Source organism: Argiope bruennichi, chromosome X1 (genome assembly GCF_947563725.1).
Source record: "Argiope bruennichi chromosome X1, qqArgBrue1.1, whole genome shotgun sequence".
NCBI lineage: Eukaryota > Metazoa > Arthropoda > Arachnida > Araneae > Araneidae > Argiope > Argiope bruennichi.
Window position 1 is genome coordinate 89,087,504 of NC_079162.1, and position 27,944 is coordinate 89,115,447.

At 28.5% G+C, this 27,944-nt stretch overlaps 2 protein-coding genes across 2 annotated transcripts in view; one reads left to right on the plus strand and one right to left on the minus strand.

The window, feature by feature from the left end:
* LOC129958399 (uncharacterized) overlaps positions 1-13,722 on the minus strand; it is a 44,518-nt gene extending 30,796 nt beyond the window's left edge. The window contains exons 1-2 of the mRNA XM_056070871.1: positions 13,549-13,722; positions 5,799-6,025 (exon numbers count right to left, since the gene is read on the minus strand). Coding sequence (XP_055926846.1) covers positions 5,799-6,025; positions 13,549-13,618 — 297 coding nt within the window. The 5' untranslated portion in view covers positions 13,619-13,722. The remainder of the gene's footprint in view (positions 1-5,798; positions 6,026-13,548) is intronic.
* Positions 170-27,145, plus strand: LOC129958397 (uncharacterized). The gene is made up of 3 exons (XM_056070869.1): positions 170-276; positions 19,715-20,312; positions 23,564-27,145. The coding sequence occupies exons 1-3, from the start codon at positions 258-260 to the stop codon at positions 24,150-24,152; spliced, it is 1,206 nt and encodes a 401-aa protein (XP_055926844.1). The 5' UTR covers positions 170-257; the 3' UTR covers positions 24,153-27,145.
* Positions 27,146-27,944: the final 799 nt, after the last annotated feature.

A 27,944-nucleotide genomic window follows, 5' to 3' on the forward strand; every position in this document is an offset into this window, starting at 1 on the left:
AGCAATTTCGAAATGGAGCGGTATTAGAAATTCCTCCGTTCGCGTTTCTAGCGAAGATAAGATAGGCCCCATAGAGGGGTGAAGGGACTTCCAACCTACCTACCCTCTGGATAATGGGAGGGTTTGAAGATCGTGAGATGCGATTGGTTGTCTACCACCGCCTGTTGCTTTCAACCAGTCTAAGCTTGCACGTATCTGTCTGACTACGTATTTACTTTGTGCGTACTTATAGTACAGATTGATATTACAGTTTGGAAATGGATCCTTACCAATTGTGTAAGTTACTTTTTTAACATCTTTGTCCACTTTATTATTTCTGTAATTGAAATAATCGCATGATTTAGTTTGAGAAGATGTGGTTGTATGGAATCATGGATATCGTAAAGCAATAGCATTATCTTATTACCTAAGTAAATCATATCAATATTAAAACTGTTAATATCAGGATTCGTTAACCGGAGCACGTTTTTATTTTAGGAATATTTGAAAAGCTGTAGGGGGGGCATTAGAAGTGAATAATGGGAAAATAGTTTGTATGGATGACATGTTCCATCAGGTGGTGATGGACGCCACGCTTCCTCTAAGGTTGCTTTTATAACACATGCGCACTATGAGCGATTCTCGATTGAAAGAAATAATGATTGCACTGAAAAGGTAAACGTCTTTCTAAATAAAAGAGTAATATCCTGATATGATTTATTTATATATACTCATTTTGAATGACTTTCGTTTTTGATTTTCATTTTTGATTAGGAATAATGCTATGAATGTTAGTTGTAATTGAGGCTTGAACGAGCATTGAAAAGTTGAATCTGCATCGCGGTTTTTTTTAAAAATTAATTTGATGGCAATAAACCAATGTGTAAATTTAGAATTAAATTTTATGTACTATCCTTAAATTTTATGCATTATTATTTTTCTTTTATCCTCGATTGGTTTGTTGAATGAAATTCAGTGCTTGTACAGGGCAATGCAATGAATTTCCAAGCTTCATTTAAATTGTTAATGGAAGTTGAAAATGATGCTTTGTTCAGAGTACAAATTTGACGTTATTGTGTTTTTATTTTTTGCAGTTTGGTTTGAGGTCATTGGAAAGTATTTTAATTTGTTTTACACAATTAAACATTCATTTTAATGTTTCTAGATTTAAAACTATAAAGGAGTATGTATGTATTTCTGAAATATTCGATAAAAGCATGAATATGTTGCAATTTGCATATTTCTTATAGAAATTATTTAGTGATTTAGAAAAAAGAAATACCTGAAGTTTATGAAATGTAATAAGTTATATTTTATTTCTTAACCAAATAAAGTAATAAATTTGTGCTGTAGAATATTTAAATCGCCTCTTATTACTGCAAATATACACTAATTATTATTTTTGGCAAATGCATACAATAAAATATTTGTATTTTTATGTTCTAAAATTTGACCTTATAAAAAATTTTAAACTTTTTATAGTTTTGTTCGACTATTTTGTAAAAAATTTTCATGGTGAAGAAACACATAGGTGCTAACAGGAATCGTTTTTATTCCGGCATTGGTTAGTAGAGGGGGGGGGGGGTGATACATCCTATTATATATGCTACCTGTTAATAATAAGTATTTTGTTATTTTCTTTACATCAAATTTATACTTTGGTGCTCAGAAAGTTTATATTTATATTTGGGATTATCCATTTTTGACTGAAACATTTGGAAGGGAAAGGAATAAATGGCGAACAAAAGCGTAGAATGTACTTCCTTTGTTTACTTGATATATATGGTGTATAATATGTATTGCAGAAATAATATTGCAGAAATATATAATTTTTTATATTTCATTTTACTATTTCTTTTTGTTAAACTCATCGAATTCAAGCTTAATAGTATATATTTTGGATATATCGCATAGCAACCCCAGATTATAGAGTCACTAAGTAACCGAGATATATCGCCAAGATGGTTGCATTATATATAATGCAGTTTGACAATCTTGGCGTAATCTGAAAATCGCCAAGTAAACGCTATTATACCTAAGCTCCATATTTTCCTTTGTCTTCGTCACTAGTTAAATAAATCATTCATGGAAAACTATTTTTATGTATTGTAAAAAATGAGCTAGTAAAACTGATCTATATAATATTATTTTGTGATATTTACAGTGTATTTCAATGAATATACTGTTTTACCCTCAGATATTTAATTATCTGTCAGACAATTGAAATCATTATTATCTATCAACCATTTTACCCAAACTGGACTCCCAGGCCATTCAAAAATTTACTATAATATCTTTATTTTTATTTTAATGATTTTTTTTTTAAATTACCAGTCATTAGGACTCTAAATCATTGTTTGGAGAAGTTATATGATTTAACAACTTTAGTGAATGGAATATAGCAAATTAGTTTTTATAGATAAAACCAATGTTCTTCATGAATTGTTATAAATAAATACCATAAGAAGTTATAAATTAAAATTAATATACATATTTTAATGACACAAATAATTATAAAAGTATTAATTGAGATGCAGAATGTTTGCATACATAGAACTAATGTTAAGTTCATTCTATATTATCAATATATATAATTTGTTTATTTGAAGAATACTTTTCTTACACTGTAAATTAAGATAAAAACTTATTTTTTGCATCATTAAACAGGGTATGAACTAAAATTTTAGGTAAAGGTATTTATATATTTTCCTTTATTCTATTAAGCAATAATAAATTTAATATTTAAATTAATTTGATAAAACAAATACTTTGTCCTTTAATTGAAATTTTTTTATATTTATATTTTTTTATAAATTTATATTTTATATTAATTTAAATATTAACTGTATTAATATTTAATGGAATAAGGAAAACACTCATATAATGTAGGGTAGAATTCGGAGGAATGGGACAACTGAATAAATTATAGATAGAAACTTAAATAAAAGATTAGAATCAATTTCTAGTTTCTCCGATAGATAGAGCAGCTATAGCCCCTTGCTTGATCCTAATTGTTATACCAGCTATAATATTATTTGTGTTTAAACAGAAAATATAATCTTTATGCTGCGGAAGTAATTGCAAATTCTTATTTTTTTTTCAGTCTTATTATTTGTAAAATCATAATATTTTAAATGTGTAAAAGCTCAAAGATATAGTGTTTATAAACTAATAGTCAAATTAAGCTTAAATATAGCATGCTTTATGTGATAAGCATTTTAAAAGAATATACTGCATTGTGAGAAATTGAATATACTCGATTTATATATACTCAATATTTTTCGTAAATAGCTAAATATGCTAACAATTAATGCTTTTAATTTTCCTTAATATTGATTAGTAAAATTAATATTTGGGGTTTTACAATACAATAGTAAGTTGATTATATGAATTTATTAAAAATATATGTTAGTATACGACACACACTTTTAAGCAATTTTACAGAGCTCCTGTAGCATTAATTAAATAAAAAAGGTGTAATTGAATCAGGAAATAAGAGAACAGTTTAGAATTAAGTTAATATGGGTTGAATTAAGATAAAAATTTTGGAAATTAATTAGGATTTAATTTAGATTTAGAGATATCATTACATGCACACACACATATATATGTATATAATATAAAACAGTAAAAAAAGCGAAGCTTCCATTAATCAAAACAAAAAAACATATATATTTTTTTTCTTCTAAAACTTACTTAAGAACATCTGTGTCTCTAAATATTTTATTTTGTTGTTGTTAATAACTATATCATATAAAGTATGAATACAAACTAGAGTATTTTGTATCATTTCACGCTCAAAAAAAATTATTTTTTTACCTAAAATCATGTTTACAACTGAATTTTTGTTAAGGGAAATTCTACTATAAATATAATAAAGTAATAAACAATATAATTAATATTAAGTAATGAAAAAATAAAGCTATAAAAGTTATTTATTAAAGCTTTTGCCATTCTAAATTAAAAAGAATTACTAATTATATATATATTTTCTTATAAAAAATGCCACAAATATCAAAGCATCCAGAAAGAGAAATATATAATAACATATTTCTATAATTGGCAATGGTTGTAAAAGAAAATAAAAGCTTTCAAGATATGGCAGCACTAATGAAGATCTCACAATTAACTCTTTTTTGGCCTGTCCAAAAACATAAATCACTGAGTGGAAAGATATCAAAATACTATATTTATTAATTTCAAATTTTTTCAACCCTTGTTCCATTTTTCCTTTATATGTGTTTTATACCTTCCTCATATAAGGGAGGTGTGGGACAAAAATTTTACAATTTTTAATTGTACAAATAAAAACTGTTCTTATTTTACTGTTGTATTTTTTAAAAAATAGAACATACTGTTAGTTTTTATAAACTGCTGGCTTAGTCTAAATCAAAACTAGTGAATTAAGAAAGTTTTTGTGAAATCTGACCCACTCCTCCCAACTCTCCTCTACTTGTTAAAATTAATCATGCATATATGTTTGTATAAATTAATTAATCAAGAGTAAAGGAAAATGCGTAGAAAAATGTTGTATTGAAATGATACCGATTTTCAAATTGAAAGGCATTTAATTAATAAACAAGTGAATTAAAAAAATTTTTTTGCTCCTTAATTATTTTATTTGATAGACATTTTCAATGGGTCATAGCCATTGAAATTCCCAATTAAAATTCTAATGATGTGTCAAATATCTGAAAATCTAAAAATGCTAACTGTTTTCTGTTATTGCTCAGATTCATGAAATTTGAGTGCAAATACATTTTAGCCCCCCCTTCCTTTATTGGGTGGAAATGTAATTTCTTAAGTTTTATAAATAGATAATGGAGGGATCAGCTTTTTAAGTTAGAAGATTTTGATGCTAGTATCACCACTTGTTGCTATTTTATCATGAAAGATAACTTCATTCTAATATTTTTGGTCTTTGTAGAAAATCCAGCTCAGATTTCTTAACAAGTAACATGGTCATAGCTATTATTAATCTTTTTGAAACAGTGAGTAATCAGCATGTATTTAAGCAGTTGCCTGTTAAATATAAAAAACAAACAAACTATATGGATATTGGTATTGCTTAAAAAGGAGTAAACTTTGTAGTAAGTACTGAAGTACATTCCTTTTACTATTTTGTGATGTGACTGGCATAAATACTGATAGGCTCTGAAGTAAATACAATATTATCCTTCTTTTACTTCCTTGTCTTATATTAAAGTTTTGCTGCCATTTATAACATTTTTATTAGTTTATTTGGGTTAAGTGGTAATTATGTTCCAGATTTACACCATTATTCTTTTACATCATCGTTCATTTCTTTTGTGTAAATGAGGGGAATACTGTATTTTATAAATAGCGAGATTCAGAGGTTGAAGATGATCTTGATATAACAGGAAATTAGACTCCTTTCCCATCAGTAGAACAAATATTGAATGTAATTTGAAACAAGGTACATACAAATGCATATAACTGACTGTTAATCTTGTTTCAAATTAAAATCTTAGTAAATGTAAGGTCAGTAACATAATATGCATTTCAAAAAAAAAAAAAAAAAAAAAAAAAAAAAAATGAAAATTTGAGGTTTTAAAAATGACATCCGACATCTCGCCAAGCACCCTAAAATTGTGCCAGATGTCCAAAAACTCCCCAAATATATGCTATCTTGGATGACCACAAGAAATAATAACACAAGCCTTTTAGAGTCGCAATAAAAATTTTAACATATTTGGGGACAAATCATATAAAATAAACAATCTGGCAATTATTCCTTGCTTTTATGTCGAGTATTAAATTAATTAAAAAGTAATCTTTCATTAAAAAAATGTACTTACTTCTATGTAGCTTTGACAATGTGGCAAATAAAATGGCCTGAAATCAAGATGCCTGACACTTAAAACCACGCCAAAGCCCAAAGGCGGTTGAATTATAACTGTACAGTTCATTCCTTGCAAAAATGGTTTGCTTATTGATGATTTTAGAATTCCTGATGAATTAGAATTCTCGGATCCTAAGTTCCAAACACCTTCATTATTATTGCCGCAAAGGTCTTCAACGTAAGCTGCAAGAAAAAGAATTTTCTCTAATATTTTTGTTTCTAATAATTCCGAAATATCAAATATATTGTCTTGTAAAGTATGAATCAAATAAAAATTAATAATTTAAGGAAATTAAACTAAAATTACATTTTGGATTTAACAATCTTACTAAATTGTTACCTTCAAAAGTACATAAATTGCGTGCTATGAATGATATTTGTACCAATTTGTGAATACCATTTAAAGTGGTATGATGTTCATATGATGTTACTATATTTGTTTACTTGAAACTCTGAATTAAAATTTAAAGATAAATATTTCACTAATAATTTGGTTTTTGTCATATTATGTGAATAAAAAGGAAGAATGATTTATAAAGAAATGAAATTATGCCTTCATATAGAAATATTTTTTAAATATTGCTAAATTAATATTATTATTTTGAGTGTTAGTTGTTGAAAATTTTAAAGTATTAGAAAGATATTTTTCTTTGACTGAAGTGATTGTGATCCAGATAAATCAGGATCATAATTATAGTCATAAAAAGTGCTTAAATTTGAAAACCATATTTAAACATCTTTAAAGCGCATAGTTTTGAGAAAGGGCCCTTATAAAGTGTGTAATTTTCCCAAGGAATGCAAAGAAAACTTTTTTTTGTTTTTGTTTCCCCAGATGTTGAATACGATAAATCGGAAACAGGGTCATTAGGGTTTGTTTACCGGATGAATCAACAAAAGGGAAGAATTCGGAGAAGAATCCAGGATGAAAATATATGGTATAGTTCAGCAACGGATTGTAAAACCGTCTGCGCTTTTGCGTATGCGTTAGGATGAGTTTAATTTGTCAAAATAGGGGTGAAAGGAAAGATGAAAGGAGGAGATGCTAGTATCTAATATGGGAAATCCAAGGTCAAAGGGAATAGCGGAAATGCACTCATCGTTCCGCGTTTTCACCCCTTAATGAGATGAAGTCGTCGAAATGCGGTCGTCTCAGAATCCGTTGAACTATAAAATTGTACCTTGGAGCCATTGAATTTTCAATGATCATAATTTGTTTCGCAGTGTTTTTTGTTTTTTTTTCTTTTAACTCTGCATCTATTTGAAAATTATTATTTGTTAGACTAATGTCGCTAAATTGTAGTTAAAAAAATTTGCTAGATTTGGTATTTAAAATTTTTGAAGAGGGGAAAAAACGTTTTTCATAACTTTTATTTTTCAGATACAGATTCCGTCATTTTTTAAAAACGGATTTTGCTTTTTCTGTTAATTCTTATAAATACACATTTTTTATTGTTGTTTCCCGGTGAAACGTCTCCGTACAGATATGAGTCCTGATTGACAGAGTAACACGCAGCATAAACCATTGATGTAAAGAACATGGAATTTTGTAGAAAGTTGCTTTTTGGGTATTAGAGACCCAATAAGATAGAATTTTTAGCGGCAATATTGATTAAAAAATAAAAATAGAGTTTTAATTTTTAGTAATTAAACCTTAGTAATTTTTGAAAAAGTATTTTTGGATGCGATTTGTAACAATAATTTTTATTGTAATAAAATTCAAAACAATAGCATTGCTTCTTAGAGGCGTTGAGTCACGTGATTTTACCGCTGTTAATGTCAAATAATAATAATAATAATAAATGCTTTTTTTTTGCTTTAATTTAAATTCTTAAATTTTATAGCAGTTCATTGAATAAGATTCTCTACTTGATGAATATTGTTGAATTTTGTGACAATGCAATATATTGTCTCGCTTTGGTTTCAAAAGATACTTTTTAAAAACGTATGAACTAGTATTTTTTATTTTCATTTTTCTTCTAAATACAGAGCTTTCATAAAGCTACACATACCCCCAAAATAACAAAAAGCTATCAAAAAAATTTTATTGCATTTTGCGAAGACCCATACATTAGGGAAGCTTGATACTAATTTTAGATTTTATGTTTTTAAAAATATTTGAAGTTTTTTGAAAATTGCCATTCTGAAATTGATGGCAGCTACTTAGTTTCGTTTTCATTTGGAACAGTTTCCCATTCTTAAAGTTAATTATCAAAAATATTTTTTAATAAATCAATTCCTTTGTTGAAATGGTTATCATATCTCACTACTCAGATCGTTTCTGTTTATATTCTGCATTCATTTTGAGTTTTCATTATTATCAAATGTCCATAAATTTTCAAAAACCAGTACTTTTTAAAAATCAATATTACTTCTTGCACAAAGTTTTTTTTTTTTTAATTATTTAGAAGTTTTGCAATTTAATGTTTTGTTGTTTTCTTATTCAATCTTCTGTTGACAAAATAACTGGACCGAAACATCCTTGAGTTTCTAAATTACAATATTTTGAAGAGATAGCAGAGTAATGAAAACAAAATTCTGAAAAACAGACTTCTCTAGACACTGATCTAAGACTACAAAATACAAGTATTATGAATAAAATTGAAGATATCTTTGTTGCACCATACTATATTATTGTAGATATTTAAAATGAATTCAGTGAAGTATTAAAGTCACGTAACCGAAAAACAAACTTAACTGATTGTGCCGATTTAAAACTGATCAAAAATTAAAAGGTTTGGTGTGTAAAGAAGGTTATTTTTTATTTTAATTTGTGCTGTTATTATTGTTATTTTTATTACTTTATAGAAGTCTATTGTCTTCAAAACATTTACGAAATATTAAGTTTAAATTAAATCGAGTTATTAAGTTATTGTCGTAATCAGTGTTATTGATCTTATGCAAAAACATAATAATTTGAATAAGAAAAAAATATTTCCAATTATATTTAGTTTAAATAACGTCTTTGTGTGTTCTTTAAGCATGGGAATTACATATTATAAAATCTGAGCTTTGCATTATTGGTTTTTGTTTAACGCCTTTACAAGCTTTCAATGCATCCCCCCCCCTTTTTTTTGTTAACGCAAATGCTTCCTTTTCCCTAACCCTTTTTTTTTTTTTTTTTTTTTTTTTTTTGCTTCTTTTGTTTGTTCACAAGATAGAGCCTAGAAAAATTTTGTGTACTCTGAGAATTATTGCGGGTTTAGGTCTGAGAGTTCTAGTTATTTTTTCAAAAAATCTCTACTTTTTAAGGCTTTTTTCATTTTTTTTAAGAAAAATAATTTTTAACCTTTTGGAAACAATCATATTTTCAATTCCATTCTAACTTTTGTTGCCAATAATCCAAAAAATAAAAATCAGTTGAAAAATAATAATAATAAAAAACATTAAAAGTTAAGAGAAGAGAAACATTAAAAGTTATAAGTTTTTTAAAAACTTCAAAAATTTCACTTTTTTATAAAGAGAATATTACAATAATGGTGCTTGCTAAATAGATTTTTCTGTCAAAATCATTGAAATATTACAAATCTGGAAAGAAGTCACTAATCACTTTTAATATTACTGTATACAATTTTTTTAAAGGCCATTGTGTTGCTTTGTGAATTTGTTTCCGCCAGTTGTAAAAACTAGAAATGGTTTTTAAAAATTTCATTTCTTTGTAAAATAGTAATCTTTTTCAATATTTTTTTTAAAGCTGAAGTAAGAAAATTTTATTTATTTTTGCATATAGGCTAGATAGTAGGAATTTATTAAATTTTTGAAGTGTTAAATGTTCGAAAAAATCCTTTATGAAGTAAGAAGCGTTTACATATTTTTTTTTATAGTCTGACTGTTTCTAAATTCAGCTCTTTTCTTTTGAACAACTTTGATTTTAAAAAAATCAGTCAGATTTTTAAAAATTCAGTGTTGTTCTATCGTCAATTTCGTGGCAGTTTTGCTAATCTTAGGACGGTAGCCATCCTGGAATGCTTTAGCTTTTAGTTTTATAAGGCCTCAAATAAAATGTTCTAGATTGCTAAATATGGTAAGTTAGTGGAGGAAGAAATTTGCATTTTCCATTCCAAACATGTCGAATCTAATTTCCTGCTTCATATATAACATTCAGTTACAAAAATTTTTGGTAATGCTATGCTTCTACATCAGTGTCGACATGGAAGAAATGATATCCATCAAAATTAACTGATAATTTGTTACTTTTAAGAAATATTTGAAAAGGTCACAGATTTTTATTGTTGGTCTTATAAAAATTGACTTAATTTTTTGAAATGATAGTTTTTTTTTTTTTTTTCATTTTTATGACCCTTTTTGTCAAAACCAGAAAGATATAATTTGTTTTACAATAGAAGGCGTTGTGCAGATAAAGAAATATATGTATCCAAATTTGAAATAATGCATATTTAAAATTGATTTAAAAAAGTTTCAGTAGAAACTATGCATTGTTCTAAAACAGAAAACACCCTTTGTTTAGAAAATAGGCAGGTTTACGTATGCATGTGTATACAAAAATGCAAATGAATATACAAAGGTGCTTAATACTTTTTATATATACCAATAAGAAGAGTCCGGATACTTTTTTTTACGGACTGTACCATGGTACTGTGAAAATAACATGCTTGAGACAAAACAGTCATTATTTGCCACTTACCTTGGCATTATCTGTGAATTTCCAGATTTTACTATGTAAAAACAAATATGTCGTTTTGATCCCCTTTTCTTAGATTGGGATTGATGTCTAGATGTTGTTGATAAAGGCAGAGGAATGGAAGAGGCGAATGTTTGACATGGGTACCGTATAAAAATTTAGATATCGTAGTAATTTCAGAAGAACATTGATTGACTCAAAGAACAGAAATAATTATTTACTTAATTTAGAGCATTTTTCCACATTTTTGTTATGGTTATCTCTTAAGTAACTGTTTTGGAATTAGCCATTGGGCAAGAATAAGAGTGGGCTCTTGTGAAAATGGAATTCTTTGATCTATACGATTTGTATTGAAGCATACAAGTATGCTTTTAGTATGTTCTTTAGCCAGGGTCTGAAAGCGAATAATTTTCCGTAATTAATTTATGTACGAGTGTAATATTTAGCAGAACACTTAAAAATATTTTCACAAAGAAAGTACAAATAAATATGTAACTTTAATGTTGTGCTTCACGCGAAAGCTATCTTTTTTATTTGAGTTATCAGAAATTTTACTCTGTATTCGGATGCAAAGGCTAAATTTTAGTATAATTGAAAGATTGATGTATTTACTTGTTTTAAAAAATAGATCAAGGATTAGTTTTGTCTCTTGAAGAAAGACTTTTCCCTCCGCTTTCTGTAAGAATAAAACTCCTGTATTTTGTCTTTGATTTTAGCAGAAATATGTTGTATATATTATCATTAGATGATGTCTGTTTATAAAATTTTCAGTGTAATATAATGTGCTGTAAAACATCTTTAGAAGAGGGAGCTACCAGAAGCTGAAGGTAGAATAATAATAATAATAATAAAAAGTAAAAGATGAATAGACATTTCAGAGCCCATTTTTCGATGCTTGCAGCCGAAGGCGTTTTTTCAGAAAGAGGGTGCGACACAATTGGCCATTCGGGGTGTTAACCTCTGGTTTTAGAGGTTGGGGGGGGGGGAGGAAACAAATGTCCATTGTACTTTATTACAGGGAATATGTTCCCACGAACAAAAATTATGTTATCCTCATCAAATGTTAGTTTCAAGGTAAATCAATGATAATTGTACAATTTTGTGAATATATATATATATATATATATATATATATATATATATATATACATATATATATATATATATATATATATATATATATATATATATATATATATATATATATATGTAATATTATTTGTTGTGAAGCATGATGCAGTTTGAAGACAATGAAGATACTTTTAATTTTGTGAACGTCGTTTTATTTCATTTTGAAGAAGCAAGCATATGTACAAGCGACGAGCACACAGAAAAGAATGTGGGAAGAGCTCTTGGGACATTTTATCCCTGGTCTTATATAACCTATGATTTTGATAGGGAAAATACTTCTTTACAGTGCTAATGTATTATGAGATTTCGATAGGGATTTTCGTTATACGGGTGGACAAGGTAGGGGAAACACAGGGAGATTTTAAAAAAGAATTTGCTTGATCAGCGGTATGTTATCTCTTCACGCGTAGTGTGGGAAAGTTAGATTTTAGCTGATTCAACAATTTAACAAAGCTTCTCTTGAATTAATTAAGTAGAGACAGTGGAATTGGATCACGAAATAAGAGAATATTTTAGAATGAAGTTACTATGGGCTAAATTAAGATGAAGTTATTATGAAAATTAATTAAATTGAAATTAGAGTTAAAATATCATTACATATATATATATATATATATATATATATATATATATATATATATATATATATATATATATATATATATATATATATATGTAATGATATTTTAAACTCTTAATTTCAATTTAATTAATTTCCAAGATTTTATTTTAATTTAGCCCATAGTAACTTCATTCTAAAACTTTTCTCTTATTTCATGATCCAATTCCACTTTCTCTACTTAATTAATTCAAGAGAAGCTTTATAAAATTGCAAAATCGGCTAAAAGCCTAACTTTCCCACACTCCACGTGAAGGGACAAAATACCGCTGATGAGATAAATTCTTATTTAAAAAAATCCCTGTGTTTTCCTTACTTGTGATTGACATGCGTCAGAAATCCCTATCCGAATCTTAATAATATATTAGCACTGTAAAAAAATATTTTCCCTATCCATATCTCATGTTATATAAGACGAGGAATAATTTATTTCTCTCTTCTTCCCCACTTCTGCTTTTGTGACGCACTATGGCGGACGTGCCATGTCCGCGCCTTCTTGTAAATAATTATGCTTTCCCGATGGATTAAAATTAATTTTAAAATGTAAAATGTCTCATCTATGTCTTCAAACCTGCCTTCTGCTTCAAACAAAATAATGCTTACATATATATAAATACAAACCACTGTGTTATCATACTTAAAATGAAATAATAGTAAAATAATAACTGAAAGAATTTCAATGAAATTTTTTAAGCCATGCTGATTTTTAAAATTATTTAAGACCTAGTAGAGAATCTGAAGAAAGGCGTGGTAAAAATTTTGGCAAACGTAATATTTTCTGGGTGACCCTAGTTAAGTGTTTTAAGTTACTGTTTATAAGCCTTTAATTTTTAGATCAGGGCTTCTTTAACCAATTAATTACGGATTTATTTTTAAAGTCAAGCGATGACGCATATGCGCGTCGAACTCAATACAAATGATTTCATAATAAATTTTGTAAAAAATCGCAATAAAGCTAATAAGATTTCAGTTTTACTATATAAAAATTACATACCGACCACGCCAAAATGAAGATTTGGATTGACGTGTGTACACGTCGAATGCACTTAACAGGTTAAATCAGGGCTTTTAAATTATTCTGTTAACAAAAAACTTGAAGAATTCATTGTGATACAAAATAAATAAATAAAGAGCCAGATAGCGCTGGGAAATATTTCTTGACTCTCAATAATGTTACTTAATCCCTGAGTTTATATCAGCAATTTAAGAATGCTTAATCTAGAAATTTTTTATTTATTTAGTTATTGTTGTGGCAGTAACTACAATACATTTTCTTCTATATTTAAACCAACAGATATCAAGAAATTAAAAATTTACCTGTTTTATAAGATGCTGTAGACCGCAAAATCTGTATGAATAAAATAAATACAACACAATAAGACTTCATTTTAAATTTGAGATTCTGTATTCTGTTCTGCTATTGCGTTCAGTAGCGTGACGCGAAGAGACGAAACTAAACAATACGAGCTGAGTTCATATCTTTTTTTATCTGAAATTGTGATTGCCATTTCTGTACAAGTGAAATTTAATCACAGATCGCTCACTTTTATTTTATTTATTTATTTATTTATTATCTCTGCACGTATATTATAAAAATCGTATCGCAAAAAAAGAAAAAAAAAAATCGACTTTTAATCTTTCAGATAGCTTTATGGGAAGGAAATTTAAACTGAAATATACTAACTTTATTTTCTGCTTATGAAGATACAAAATAAATAAATGAATAAAATAGTAAAGATATTTGTGTGTGAGGGTGAATGGAGGAGTAGTTGCCATCATTTTATGAGAAATTTTCTTTGCTGCTCGTATGCTCTAATTATCAGAATAATTTTTATTGTTGAGCTAATCATTTTGATCTTTAATAATATAATAAATTTCACAATACACAAATTAATAAATAAATATAATTTGTGTATTTCGAGAAAATTCATTATTTTGCTTGTATGCCGTAAATTATAAATATTTTTATTATTGGTCTAATTAATTTGATATTTAAATTCGAATAAACAATGAATGATTATTAAATGATTTTATTCCCAGACATAAATTCATTAGTAGCTGATTGTTTGAGAAATTAATATTTGACTCTAAAAAAATAAATTGGTGTTTCTAAATGTGTGAAATTTATGAATTTAATTGTATAACATATTTAATTATTATTTATTATAATAATTAAATTGATACATATAAATATAGTGAAATTATAAGAATTTGTGATACAGTGAAAAATTAATCATCCTTCAGAATCTGCTGGGAAAAGATAATGGATAATTATATTGATGAAAATGACAGAAAATGTAATATAATATAGATAATGTTTTGCATGTTTTTTTAAATAAACAATTTTATCATATTGAGGTATCGTATTAATAATCGCTGAATTAGTATATAATATACCATAATAATACCATTTAATTACCGTACATGATATCTTAATATTACTATGTTACTTAATTCGATTATGATGTTTTTGTTATTCAATTGTTTTGAAATCTTTAAATAGTATTTTGCAATAATTCTTTTTGTTTGAAATTTTGTATTGCAACTCCAAACATTTCTAAGAACTCTTATTGAAATTGTTTTTTTAGTAATAAACGGCCAGATATAATCTTCAAAATGAAGTATATATCTGGTAATGTAGCATACTACACTCCAAAATTTATTATTAGATTTATAAGAATTTGAATTAGAACTTTGAGTTTTTACTGAAAGTAATTTTATGGGCAACATTTTACAGATCATTTAACAAGAAAGTATTGATATCATTACAGTGATATTTAAAAATAAAATATTAACGATGACAAAAATAAATTCTATTTTTTGAAACTGTAATTTTTTTTTAAAGGACAATTATATAATGAATGAAATGCAAACGATATTAGTGATGAATACTCTTTTCATTAGCTTCCATAACTTGGAATATTCTGTTTGGTAATTAATCAACCAAAGATTGGATTTCTGTTTGGTAAAAATTGTTCCATGAGCTTTCCAATGCTTCTCGCAGCTCTTTAATGAATTCATACTGTTTTCCACCAGCAAATACTCAATGAACAAGCATGCCCAGATGTTTTCCACTTAGTTAAGATAGAGGCTTTTAGATGGCTATGATAGCACCTATACATTATTTGCAATGAACAAATTTTTAACTCCCGATGGCGGTGTGAATGGAGGCTCCGGTTTGTTGAAACAGCCACTCTTCTCCTAATTTAGAGCCATATGGAAAAAGCTTAGAATTTAGCTCTTGAATATAGTCTGTTTACTTTTGTCTACCATTGAGAAAGACTAGACTTGTTTTTCCTCCATATCCAACTGCTAACCAGATCATTAAACTTCCTTCCCCCATTTGTCGAGATGAATAAAATTCTTCTTTATGCTTCAAACAATGCCAGTACTATTGATAACCGTCTGATTTGACCATGTTGAAATACTTCTCATCTCAAAATATAGAATTCCATTCTGTAGTCCATGGCATGTGTTCCTTGGCCCAAGATAAACTGTTGTGGGAGCTGCTAACAGATCTCATATCCTGTATGGCGTCATTGATAACATGATGCTTTCCCGCCATAAGTGGCAGACGAGAGCTTGATAGTAAGACGTACCGCTCACGCTCATATATCTTTTTATGTGTTTTACATTAGTTTAGTAATGTTTTGTCCCTGTAATTTTAATAAATATATTTTCATATTAATGATGGTCGTTGCCTTTCCCCACACTGTTATCAATATGTTCTAGATTTCCATTTTGAATGATGTTTCCGCTGTTTGAAAATGAATTTTTTGGATATTTTATGTAATTGTAAACTGGTTTGTCGCGAATGAACACGCCCTGCTTGATTTCGAGCCTTGGCAACACTTCCACTGCTCTTTTTAAACTGATATGCAAGTTTTATTTCATCGCTAAACTTTAACTTTTTAGATATAACTGTAATTTTTCTCTGGATTTCTGAAGTTAGAAATTGTATTGGAACTGACGTGCAGTATACGCAATAGAGCAATCTGTCTAACATCTTTCCATCACTTTTACATCCAAAAATTGCTCTTTTTTGAAAATCATATAAGGATATTGCTCTAGGCATTGAGGAAAGAAAAATAAAAAATAATAATAACGCAATTTTTAACAAAATAAACTTTTCTTGATAAAGTCTATTAAATAATGGACTATAGTTATTCTTTTACTTGTGCACAACCAAATAAAAATATTTTAGCGACTGTCCTACTTTTTTTACACATTGGAAATCATATATGCTAGTCTAAAATGTGTGTATCCAAATTTGAAGTTTCAAAATACTTTGCTGAAGATGCTATTAAGAGGAAGCTACAAATATCAAACTGAAAATTTTAACAACCATCAACCCGAACAAACCAGGTGATCACTAAAGACCTAGTAATCAATATATTCGATGTGAACCAGTTCTTTATTTAAAACGGTTGCTATTTAATATCACAGAGTCCATTTTTTAACTGTAAGACGCGCAAAAACATGCATTTCATTCTTCTAAAGTGATTCGGTCTTTCATATCTTTTTTCATAATGTCAACTTGAGTTGGCAAAGACTATTTCAGTCGTTTTCAGATTGCTCTCATTTCTTGTACTAAATGACTTTTGGGTTAACTTTTCTTGTGTTTTCAGAATTTAGATAATTTTCAGATAAAATCTTAAAATAAATAACTTGACTTAAAAATAAGCTAATTGTTAAGTTAGAGATAATTTGCCATTAGCAATTTCTCTTTTGAACTTAAATATTTTTTTTTTCTCTTTTAGTTAACATATTTTCTGCTTTCATAGTTTATCTATACCGATAATGTTATCACAAAACTAATCAATAATCTCACATGCTTTTTCCATACAAGTAACAAATGATATTCGCTCAGCGTTATTCTTATCTCAACACGTTAAATCAACTACGTTTCCAAAATCAAAATAATATACTGTATATTAAGGAATAGAATTGTAAAGTTAGTTTATTGGAATTTTGATTAAAAATCTATTTAATTTATCAGCGTAACTCAATAACTGTATGTACTAAATAACTCATGTAGTACTCCACTAATAAGTTAAATTTGAAATCTTAAAATAAAAGAAACCAAAATAATCAAATATATTAAATTAAGAATGCTGAGAGTTTTTGTTTTTTGTAAATTGTAATGAAAGTACAATGGTATATGCGAAATTAAAATTTTAAAATATTTTTATAATAATATTCACAGATATTTTTAATTCGCACACTGTTACTCAACGCTGTAAAATCGATAGCTTTTTTTGTTACAGAATTTTAACAATTTTCTGTATTGAACGATTAAGTCACACGAAATCGATATTAGAAGACAATTAATCAGCAGTTTTTTTTGTTTACACGATATATTTTCTATTCTAATCTATTACCAGGTCATTCGTTTTAATATCGAATTATCCCTTACCATTTAACTCTATTTTTATACATAACATAGCTGATTAAGTACTGTTGCCATTTTTAAAAGTGATTTACAACTGTTAAGAAAAATGTTTTTCATGAAAAAAATTTAATGATTCTGAAATCATTATCAATTTTCCCGTAATTTCATCTACATACATATGTTATCATGTCAGTACGATTATTTCAAGTGATTATATAACAAGTGCTCATGCTATTCAGCTGATTTTGAAAAGCTGAAACTATCAACAAGAGATATTTCACGCAATAAAATCAGCTTGTGTAATCTGAAATCAGCTTGATCTATTATGTACATTTGTTTATTTTTATTTTAATATGTAGCATCAAATGTTGTATAATAGAGACAAATAACGATACATTATTTTAAAACGCTCTTTATGCTAATTTACCATTTTTTCAAATACATTGTTATAAACGTTATATTAATATGTTTGTTTAAACGTTTTAATAATTTAAAGCTGAATTTTTATGGGCATTAAAACTTGTTGCGTCACACTAAATGAATGTATGACTTGTTGCTTAATGCATTTATTGATATATCCGAAATGTTTTTACATATGAAAGTGAAATAGCTAAAAAATGTATGTTAGGCCGTACAAAAGTGTCATACCTTATTTCTTACGGATTAACTTCATGAAAGTGATGGCTGAAAAATGTGCAAATTTCTGCCCAAATAAATTTATTGGCAAAAATGAATAAATAAAAACAAGTAATCGTGCGTTGTAATGTTTTTTGTTAAGTGATCATCAAATGATTTGTATCACGATAATAAAAATGTTTTGTGTTTTATTTTACCCGAGTGCTTAATTTTGTGTGACATACAATTAAAGAGCATGAGAGGTATTATATCTCCCTTTAATATATAAATTTTGTCTTGCTAAATTCTGGATAATAAATCAAGGGATTTTTTTTGTGTGTGTGTGTGTGTAAGTATAAACTTTCTTTTAATATACTATTAATACTATTTTAATATGTACTATTATATTTATATATTATATATTTTTATATACTATTTTAATATACTACTCATTTCAAATTATGTTAAATTGTTGCTTCCTTTCCTTTCTTTTACTACTCCTTAAAATGAAATTTCATTATAACTAGCAGTGCTATTCGTGCATTTCCACGTATCTTGATTATACGTATAGAGAAAACACAAGGCATTTTTTTCCCCAAATTGAGTGGCAACTCTATACCAGTTCGGAAGTAGGACGCTTAGTGCTTACCGTGTCTTCAATAAATTAAAAATATCCTCCCCCCCCCATGAAGTACGATAAACAATTTGAAATTTAGAACTTCAAATGAATTTAGCTTAACTGATTTCTAAATCTGAAAAGCAAGATTTCTTAATAATTTTGTTAGAAAAATATATTTATCTGTTATGTCCAAGTATCTTGGTTTTAGGTTAAAACAGATTATCCGAATTTATTAAGTAGATTACCTTTATTACCCAATTTAGAAAAACAACTTCGTACAAATATCATGGAACATTTGCAGCAGCAGAACACGCTAAAATTGCTCTGGGACACCAAACGAAAGAAATTAAAGAGTATCTTGAGCAGTAAACGGATTCCCCGTAGATATAGTTATCCATTTAACCAGTGTGATTAACAAATAAAATACTCACTTCCTCTATTTCAGATTACATTTCAAAATACATAGAAAAATGAAGAAATACGGTCGGTTCAAAACATTCTCTAAAAAATTTCCATTGAACGCGTCTAAAGAGGCACTGGAATTTTAGTGCTTTAATTGTAATTTACATTATTATTCTGCAGCTGCATGAGAGACGCAGTTGAAGGTCCCAGTTCGAAGCCAATGAATTGAACTAAACTTCATCAATATGGTGAGATTCATATTTATGTAAATTTTTTATTAACTCTGTTAAATACTCAAAAGCATCGCATCTAAGTACTTGCAGAAACTCGGTATCATAGGCACGTTTATAATGTTTTGTTCCTTGCGTGCGGAAAAGCGTCTTGTAATTTAAATGTCATGTAATTTAAACACAAATTCAACTTTTCTATAACTTAAGAAATTTCATTCTTTCTAGATAATGAGGCATCATGTAGAAGAGAAGGTGCAACATACAGCAGAAAAACCTACAGTAGAAATGGCACCACCTACAGCAGAAAAAGCCCAGAAAGCCGCGCAGAAACAACAAGCCTCACAGAATCGGAAAAAAACGGCATTGAATCGGCAGAAGACAGCGCTGAAGCGGTAGAAAACTGCACAGAAACAACAAACATCACAGAATCGGAAGAAAACGGCGCTGAATCGGAAGAAGACAGCGCTGAAGCGGAAGAAGACAGTGCTGAAGCGGAAGAAAACAGCACTGAATTGGAAGAATACAGCGCTGAAGCGGTAGAATCGGCTGTGCCTCTTCTGTGCAGTTGCACAGAAGATGCAACTTGGACAGTAGAATGCAATCATGAAATGAGGATGGCATTATTGGCGGACCTGGAAATCGGTGAATATACTGATGTCAGCTTCGTAGTTGGCCCAGAGACCAATCTAGATATTGTCTCTGCCCATCGACTTCCGCTTGCTTGTGTGAATGCCGAATTCCGAAACTTGTTTGAAAAGAATTATGGTGATGCAATTAGAATAAACCCGAAGATTCACGTGCAAGGGTTTACAGTTTTGATTAGGTAATTAATCTTTATATTGCTTCTTTAAAAAATGTCGCAAAAATAAACCTGCCATTAGTAGTTATAGGTATGATTTGTACTCGGGTGTCTTATTTTTAACTGAAATTATTTGCAAAATGAAGATAGGAAAATGGGCTGATGAGGTCTTCTCCAGAGAATTTTAGTCACCCATTATTAAATGACCTTCTTCTCAAATTCCTCGGGTTAACTTCTAAGCATATGAGTAAAAATTATTATAAATTAAAAATTATGCTCAAAAATCTATTTGAATTTTACCTGTTTCGAAGTTTTAATCGTAGATGACAGAAAATTTTTGTCAATCTTATAATTTTACAGATTTCGCATACAACTGAATCTCCTACAGGCATTTTTCAAATTGCGTACCTAAATCTAGCTGAAGTTAAGTGTCCGTTTCCTGATCTCGAATGTTTCAGTATTACTCGGTTATCCAAATCTACTCATTGTCAAATGGTATATTTTGTACCTCGTTCAACAACCAATTGGGTCGTCTTTTAAAAGTAGAAATCCGTGGTTCTACAGCAACTTAAGGCCCAGGATTTTACTTAATACTCGCAGGTTGGAAATCTATGAGTAAAATAATACTTATAGTCTCTTAAGACTAAAAGCAATCTTTTGTCTTAGTTTAGAGTAGACCTGTCAAATTTGCTGGGCGCATGAGATCTATAACAAGTTTATGACCCTGCCAATATATGCTTAATTCCCTGCGTTAAGTGGAAGCGTGATACTGATTAGGCAGCTACTTAGGGGCGCTGGAAGGTCGATTACCACATTTGTAAAAAATGTTAATCCTAATATAATTATTAGGATTATATAGGATTATATTAACAGTTAAGTATAGTTGATCAGGTTTCTTTCTATTCCATTTCATTTACGTAGTTGGGTGCTTTTTTCAGTGGCAGGGGAGGGGGGGGATATGGAAACAAATAGCAAACTCAGTGGCTTTAAATCAAGTCTTTCACAATAGCTTTCTAAACTTAATATTGTTCGTTTCAGTATTTTGAGACGACCACTTTTCGACAATTTTGTCTCATTAAGGGGAGGGGCGCGGAAGGATGAGCGCATTTCCGGAATTCTTCGTCATTCTTAACCTTGATTTTCGCCCTATTAGATATTTTTTGTTCAATTTTTTTTTTATCGTGTATGTGAATAGCGTGTCTTTTCTGACCGTATTATTTTAATTCAGTCTGTGAATAATCAGAGTTTATTTTATTGTTAAACGTAAACATCCCCTCCTTTCATCTGTCCTCTCACCCCTATTTTGACAAATTAAACCCATCCTAACGCATGCGCAAAAACGCGGAGGGTTTTAGAATCCGTTGTCAAACAATACATGCTGTGATGTTATTTTAGCACGTATTGAACATACACGATGTACACATAAATATCTGCTTTTCGCAGACTTCTTCAACTTATAATTGTTGTGAGGATACATCGGCTGTCCAACATATTTTAACCCTTTAAAGGGCCATTTTTTTCTAGTCATATTATGTTAAAATATTTTTGGGCTTGAAATTAGAATAAGCAAAGGGATTCATTTAGCTTATTAGATAAATTTAATTTGATTAATTAATTTAATTTGGTTAATTAATAAGGAAGTGACAAATCAAGACACATCATTTTGTCTGAGATAAAGAACTGGAGAGCATCTAAGTTTCTGACTTACTAAAAAAATTTGTCAGAACATGCCAACCTACATAATTTCATACAAAGATTGATAAATTTGGTGGGAAGCATACTTCAAACTGCCCTAGAAAGGGTTAATAAACTGTGTAGCCTTCAAGAGACATCTGTTAAAGCACTTTAACTCAAACATTTTTAACTTGCCTTTACTGTTAGGAAAGAATACATAACCTCTTCATATACTTGAAAATCATTAGTATTTTTCATAACATCTAATTTTTTTTTTTTTTTTGTTTCCTTAATCTTTTTAAATTTATTTTTTAGTGGATTTATTCTTCTTATTGCTTTTACTCGGTTGTAATTATTATTAAATCTTATTCTAATACATATTCTTAGTTTTCATAGCAACTTATCCATTTGAGGATTTTAGCCAATGAATACATTTCAAAGTTATTAAAATAAATAAATCATTAATATAAGTTAAAAATACATTCTAACGAAAAGGTAATTCGACCAATTCATCAAAAATCGAGTCTGGTGCACACTGCCTATGTCCGTAAAATGCTTAAATCCATCGCTGGCAATAAGTTGCATTTCTAAAATTTATTGTAAGTGTAGGTGAGATTTTAGTGTCGAGTTCGCAGAAATATAGTACTTGGTTTGCGAATGTGAGACTTGTTGCTTGTAGTGTTTTCGCTTTTCATGGATAAATATATGTACTGATATTTTTATTTTAGCTACTTTGAATGAAAAATTTGAATTTTCTCTGCCAAAAGACAAAGCATATAACTTAATCACACACAGTTATTTGAATATACTTTGCTATTAAGTACCTTTTCGGTGTTTCCTGGTCTATTAGTAGTTTATATACAAATGATGTTTTATCAAACTCTCTACATATCCAATTTTTTGAAGGTTTTAGTTCTAAAATCAATCTACCAACACTAAAATAGATTAAAAAGGTAGTCACCTCTGTATTAAAGTTGATATTATTGTTCGACTTTTAGATCGAGTGTATTGTAAAAATATAGGAAATTGCGCGATCCTGAAAATCAGATTACCTTCTCCCGCCCTCCTATGCGTCCAAGTCCTGACTGAACCGCCGCAATAATAACCCAATATTTACAATTAGTTACAAAAGGGCCATCGCCGGATTATACCAACCCTCCTGAAGAAAATATATTCATCATTGGAAATAGGGTTGTCACAGCCATGCTACCATTTTTGTATTTTCCAGGGAAGCGTGAACTCGCTGACATGTTCGACTTTTAAACAACGAATCTGAGAGGACCCATATTCCCCTTTTCCCTCTAAAGATACTATCTTGAGAAACAGAAGGTGCCAATCAGATGAAATGTCTTCCACAAAAATTTAAATTGGATAATGGAATTTTTAATTTTGCAACTTTAAAATTCAGTTCCTAATATTAGTTTGCTATTCTCATAATTCTCTTCTTATCAGTTTTTAATCAATTATTTCTTGGTTGTTTTATAGATATATCATAATATCTGATTTTCGGCATCGAATCCAATTTTCTTCTATCAGATGTTTTAATTGTTTATTGATCGTTAACATCTGCAATGCATAATTAATTCTTCCTTTCTTTGTAGGTATCTGTACGGCGATGTAGATTATCTTCCGAGTGATGCAATTGGCCTCTTCAGAACCCATGCCGCAGCTAAGGAATTCAAGGAGCAAGAGCTGCTCCGAAAAACTAAACTTAAAATGAACGCTGTTGTTAAGTATGCTGGCGTGTTAAAATCACTAGAAATTGCTATTGAAAACAATTTTAAAGGATCGAAGGAATACGCTTTCCAAAAAATTTCGTATAATTTCAGAAATGTTTTATTAACAGAGGAGCTTTTTCAGACCCCCATCCATATAGTAGAAGAAATTACAAAAATAGCGAAATACGACAAGGATTTTAAACTATGGGCCCTGATTTCTGCCTTAGAATATGCAAGAATTAACTATTGTTCTGAGGCCGAAATACGTCGTTTACTGCAACCATTGGAACCTGAAAAGATTGTGCCATCAGAAGAAGATATTCGGTTTAGAAAGACTATGGCAGATTTCTCAGAATATCAACATAATATTGTTGCAAGGTGGTTAAATTCAGTAGAATTCCAAAACCTAAAAATATATGCTTCTCAGGAGAATACACAAGAACCGGAGCAGAAAAAGCCTAGGCTCTTATAGGATGAAAGTAGGCCTTGACTGAAAAGATTATGCCATTAGAATAAGACATTCGGTTTGGAAAAATTGATAGATTTCCCACTAAATCAGCATAATATTGCCTCAAGTTGGTTTATCTAACACCAACCTTAAATATTTTGTTATTTTTCCATTCAGTGCTCTGAATTTTAGACCAATTGTTATTAATTTTGCGGAAAAGGATTGTTTCAGTTTTCTCCACATTAAATATGTTCTTCCATCGTTTAAGCTAGTTTTCTAATTTTCTAATATAACTTTCCAGTGGGAGAATTACCGTCACTAATCAAATCTGCAGAATATTTCATCCTTTAATTAATACAAATGATTTAAAATTTCATCTGTAAGATATATGATAGGCGTTTTATGGAAGTCTTACAAGGAAATGCGGGGAATAATTGATTTGTAAAACATAATGATCACCATTCTTTTTATGAACAAGAGACGATTTTTTTATATATCGAGAGCTACTCTGAATATGTCGCTAAATCATGTGTATTAAACAATGGTCCCATCAGTGCCTTGCTAATTTTGTAAAAGAAGTAGGCAAAGTTGATAACTCACGCATTAATTATCTTAAAGAAAAATGGTAGGTTGCGCAACTAAACATCGTGTGATAAACTTTTTAAAAACTTTAATCCAGAACTGTAAACTGGATTGTATATGCCCATTTTTACAATTAATGACAGAATTTTTTTTTATTCAGGCCTAAGACATATTGTGTGGGCTTCTAAGCTATCAATATCTACAAATTTCAGCTTCAATTGTTACATGAATACCTAATAGATAACTGTTATTTTCAATTAGCAGTTCGTTTTCTGATCATAACTAAATCATTTATATAGATTAATATTTCTTTGTATTTGCAAAATAAGAAATTGAATAAAGTTTAGGAAAACTAATGAAATGTATTAACAAATAGAATTTTAATCTGTCAAATCTGGGGCTCAGGGATGGGGGGGGGAATTTTATAAGATGTAGAATCTGAAATTGCCATTCAGAATTTAAAAAAAATGTGAAATGTGTAATAATAATGTTGTGTAATAATAATGTTGTGTAATAATAATGTTGTGTAATAACAATGTGTAATAATAATGTTGTGTAATAACAATGTGTAATAATAATGTTGTGTAATAACAATGTGTAATAATAATGTTGTGTAATAATATGTTGTGTAATAATAATGTTTCTCTACTAACCTATCTAATTAGCTGTAATAACAATGTTGTAGTTTCTGTGCTTATTATTTCGATTCACATAAATATTTATATGAATAGAAAATGTCATATATAATCAATTTTTTGAATAAAAATAATGTTAAAATAAAAGATGTACGTATTAGTTAATTTAATTAATCAATGCAAAATAATACTGTCAGATTTTTGTCATTTTAATATTAAAATTTGAGTTGAGTATTTTAAAAATTATGAAGGGGAACAGTCGGTTACTTTTTAAGTGTAAATTTTTAAAAATTGTACACATAAAAAAAATAAAAATTATTAAGACATAGAAGTTATTTAATTTTCTATTAATGATTTTTTTAAAAAAAATTTCAATATAAATTTAAAATTATTCTGATAAAAACCTGTCAGCATTATCTAGTATTAATAAAGTTTTCTCACCTAATACGTAATTGATTATAGTTATTTTTTGTATAAGTAGCATAATTTTTTTTCGTCCGATGTCTTGTGAAGATAATTTTGTATAACTCATCTTTATCGAATTTACTAATTATTTTAATCTTTAATGTTTGTAAATATATTGATTCTATTCAAATTGCTCTTAATTCTAATCATTTTTCCTTGTATTAATTGTATTGCTTTGTTTTATTGTACTTTGTGTTTCTTTGTATTAATTATTGCTGAAGATAATGTTGCCAATTTAAATAAAAGATGAGGCTGGATTCAACATCCAAACATCGATTAAAATGTGAAAAGTTATTTTTTAATCAATGATTAAAGTTTTAGAATTTTTTTTTTTAAATAGATATTTTTTCAAATTTTTCTATAAAAACTATTTATAGGATTTTTCAAAAAAAAAAAAAATCCTATAAGTAGACAATTTTTGAGTTTATGTATTCATGCATATACGAAAGTGCTTAGTATTTTTCGGTATGGTGCTTAAAAAGTGCTCAATTTTTGCATCCATTTCACACTACGCACCCTACCGGGAATGTTTAGCCATTCATAATTTTTTTTCTTTACTTTAAAACTTTAAAGCAATTATATAATGCCATTCATAAATCAGGTGATTGCGTTATATAAACGTACGATAGATGTTCGCTGCAAAGTGATTAATAGAATTGTGATAGTGGAAAATATAAATTGAAGATCTTCCGAACATTGTGCCTGTGGCTCGTCGGCCTTCTACAAATTTATCGTATTTTCCACTATCTCAATTCTATTAGAAACTTTGCAGTTAGCATCTTTTATACGTTTATATAACACATTTACCTGATTTATAAATGACGTCATATATTTGCTTTCTCTTCAGCGTGAAAGAATTTGTATCTCATCGTCACCAACGGTGCTTCAATCATCCTATTTTTCTTATGTTAGCGTAGTTAATATTTATAAAATATTCAACAATTAAAGAAAAGGAAGAAACTGGAGCTGAAGAGCATAAAAGGCATAAACTCATTGTTTCCAAAATAGTTTGAAAGCTCAGCATGATTTTGTTCAAAATTTGTTTATAAACAATTTTTTTGTTGTTGTTGAAATATTATAAATATGTTCCTAATAACACATGATATTGTAAAATTTGAGAAAAAAAATATTGTATAATATTGTGTTACACTATTAAAACAATGTAAAATTACCAGCTGGTTGTGCACAGATATTTTTTATGTTGTTAAATAACATGATTTTTATTTTTATGATTGTTAAATATTATTAAAATCAGTTCAATTCGAAATAAAATAAACTTTGATGTATTCAACTGTAAAAAAATCAAATTTGTATAATTTATAGAATAACAGCCTTCTCTAATATATATTTTGGCATTATTATGTAGCCTTTTTGCAAAGAAACATGCTTTTTACGAAATAAAATGCAATATTTAATACTTCGTTATTGGTAATATTTTATAAAGTTTTTGAATCGAATTTAAGAAGTTTGTCCTTCCAAATGCAAAATTATAGAAAATTTGTCTGCATTTTTCGAAATAAAATTTACGCAAATTTAAGAGCTGTTAGAATTGTTTTCCTAAATTTGTAGAAGGGGGGGGGGAATGGAAGAAAATTTAATTTCCTCTATTATAGTCTGTGTATTTTCTATAGGCGGTTCAAGGTCACATTTTCTACCTCGTTATTGGTTATCTGGTACCAGTAACGCGGTAGAAATGTGACCTACAGAAAATACACAGACTATAGGAAATGCAAAAATTAAATATGCATGCTTAATATTGCATTTTTTTTTTTAAAAAGGCAGGAAACACTTTGCTTTAAAGTGACAAGTCTCTATTTACATTCATAATTTGTGTAAAAAGAAAGTAAAAAAAAACTTAAATTAAAAATTTCTTGAATATGAATTGCTTGTTGAAAAGGAAAACAAAATTGATATTCTTAAATAAGATGATATGAATCAGTAAAGCTGTTTTCTCTTCACCATGTTGGGAATGACGTTATTGGGGATGTGTAAAAAAACAAATTTGTATTTTAAGCATTCATTTATGATTATTTATAATTCGATCAAATTAAAGCAGTATATAAAGTGTTTTTTTATAATTATGAAGCGAATTCCTCTGTCGTAGCGAATTTCAAATAGCTTTATTTTAATAATT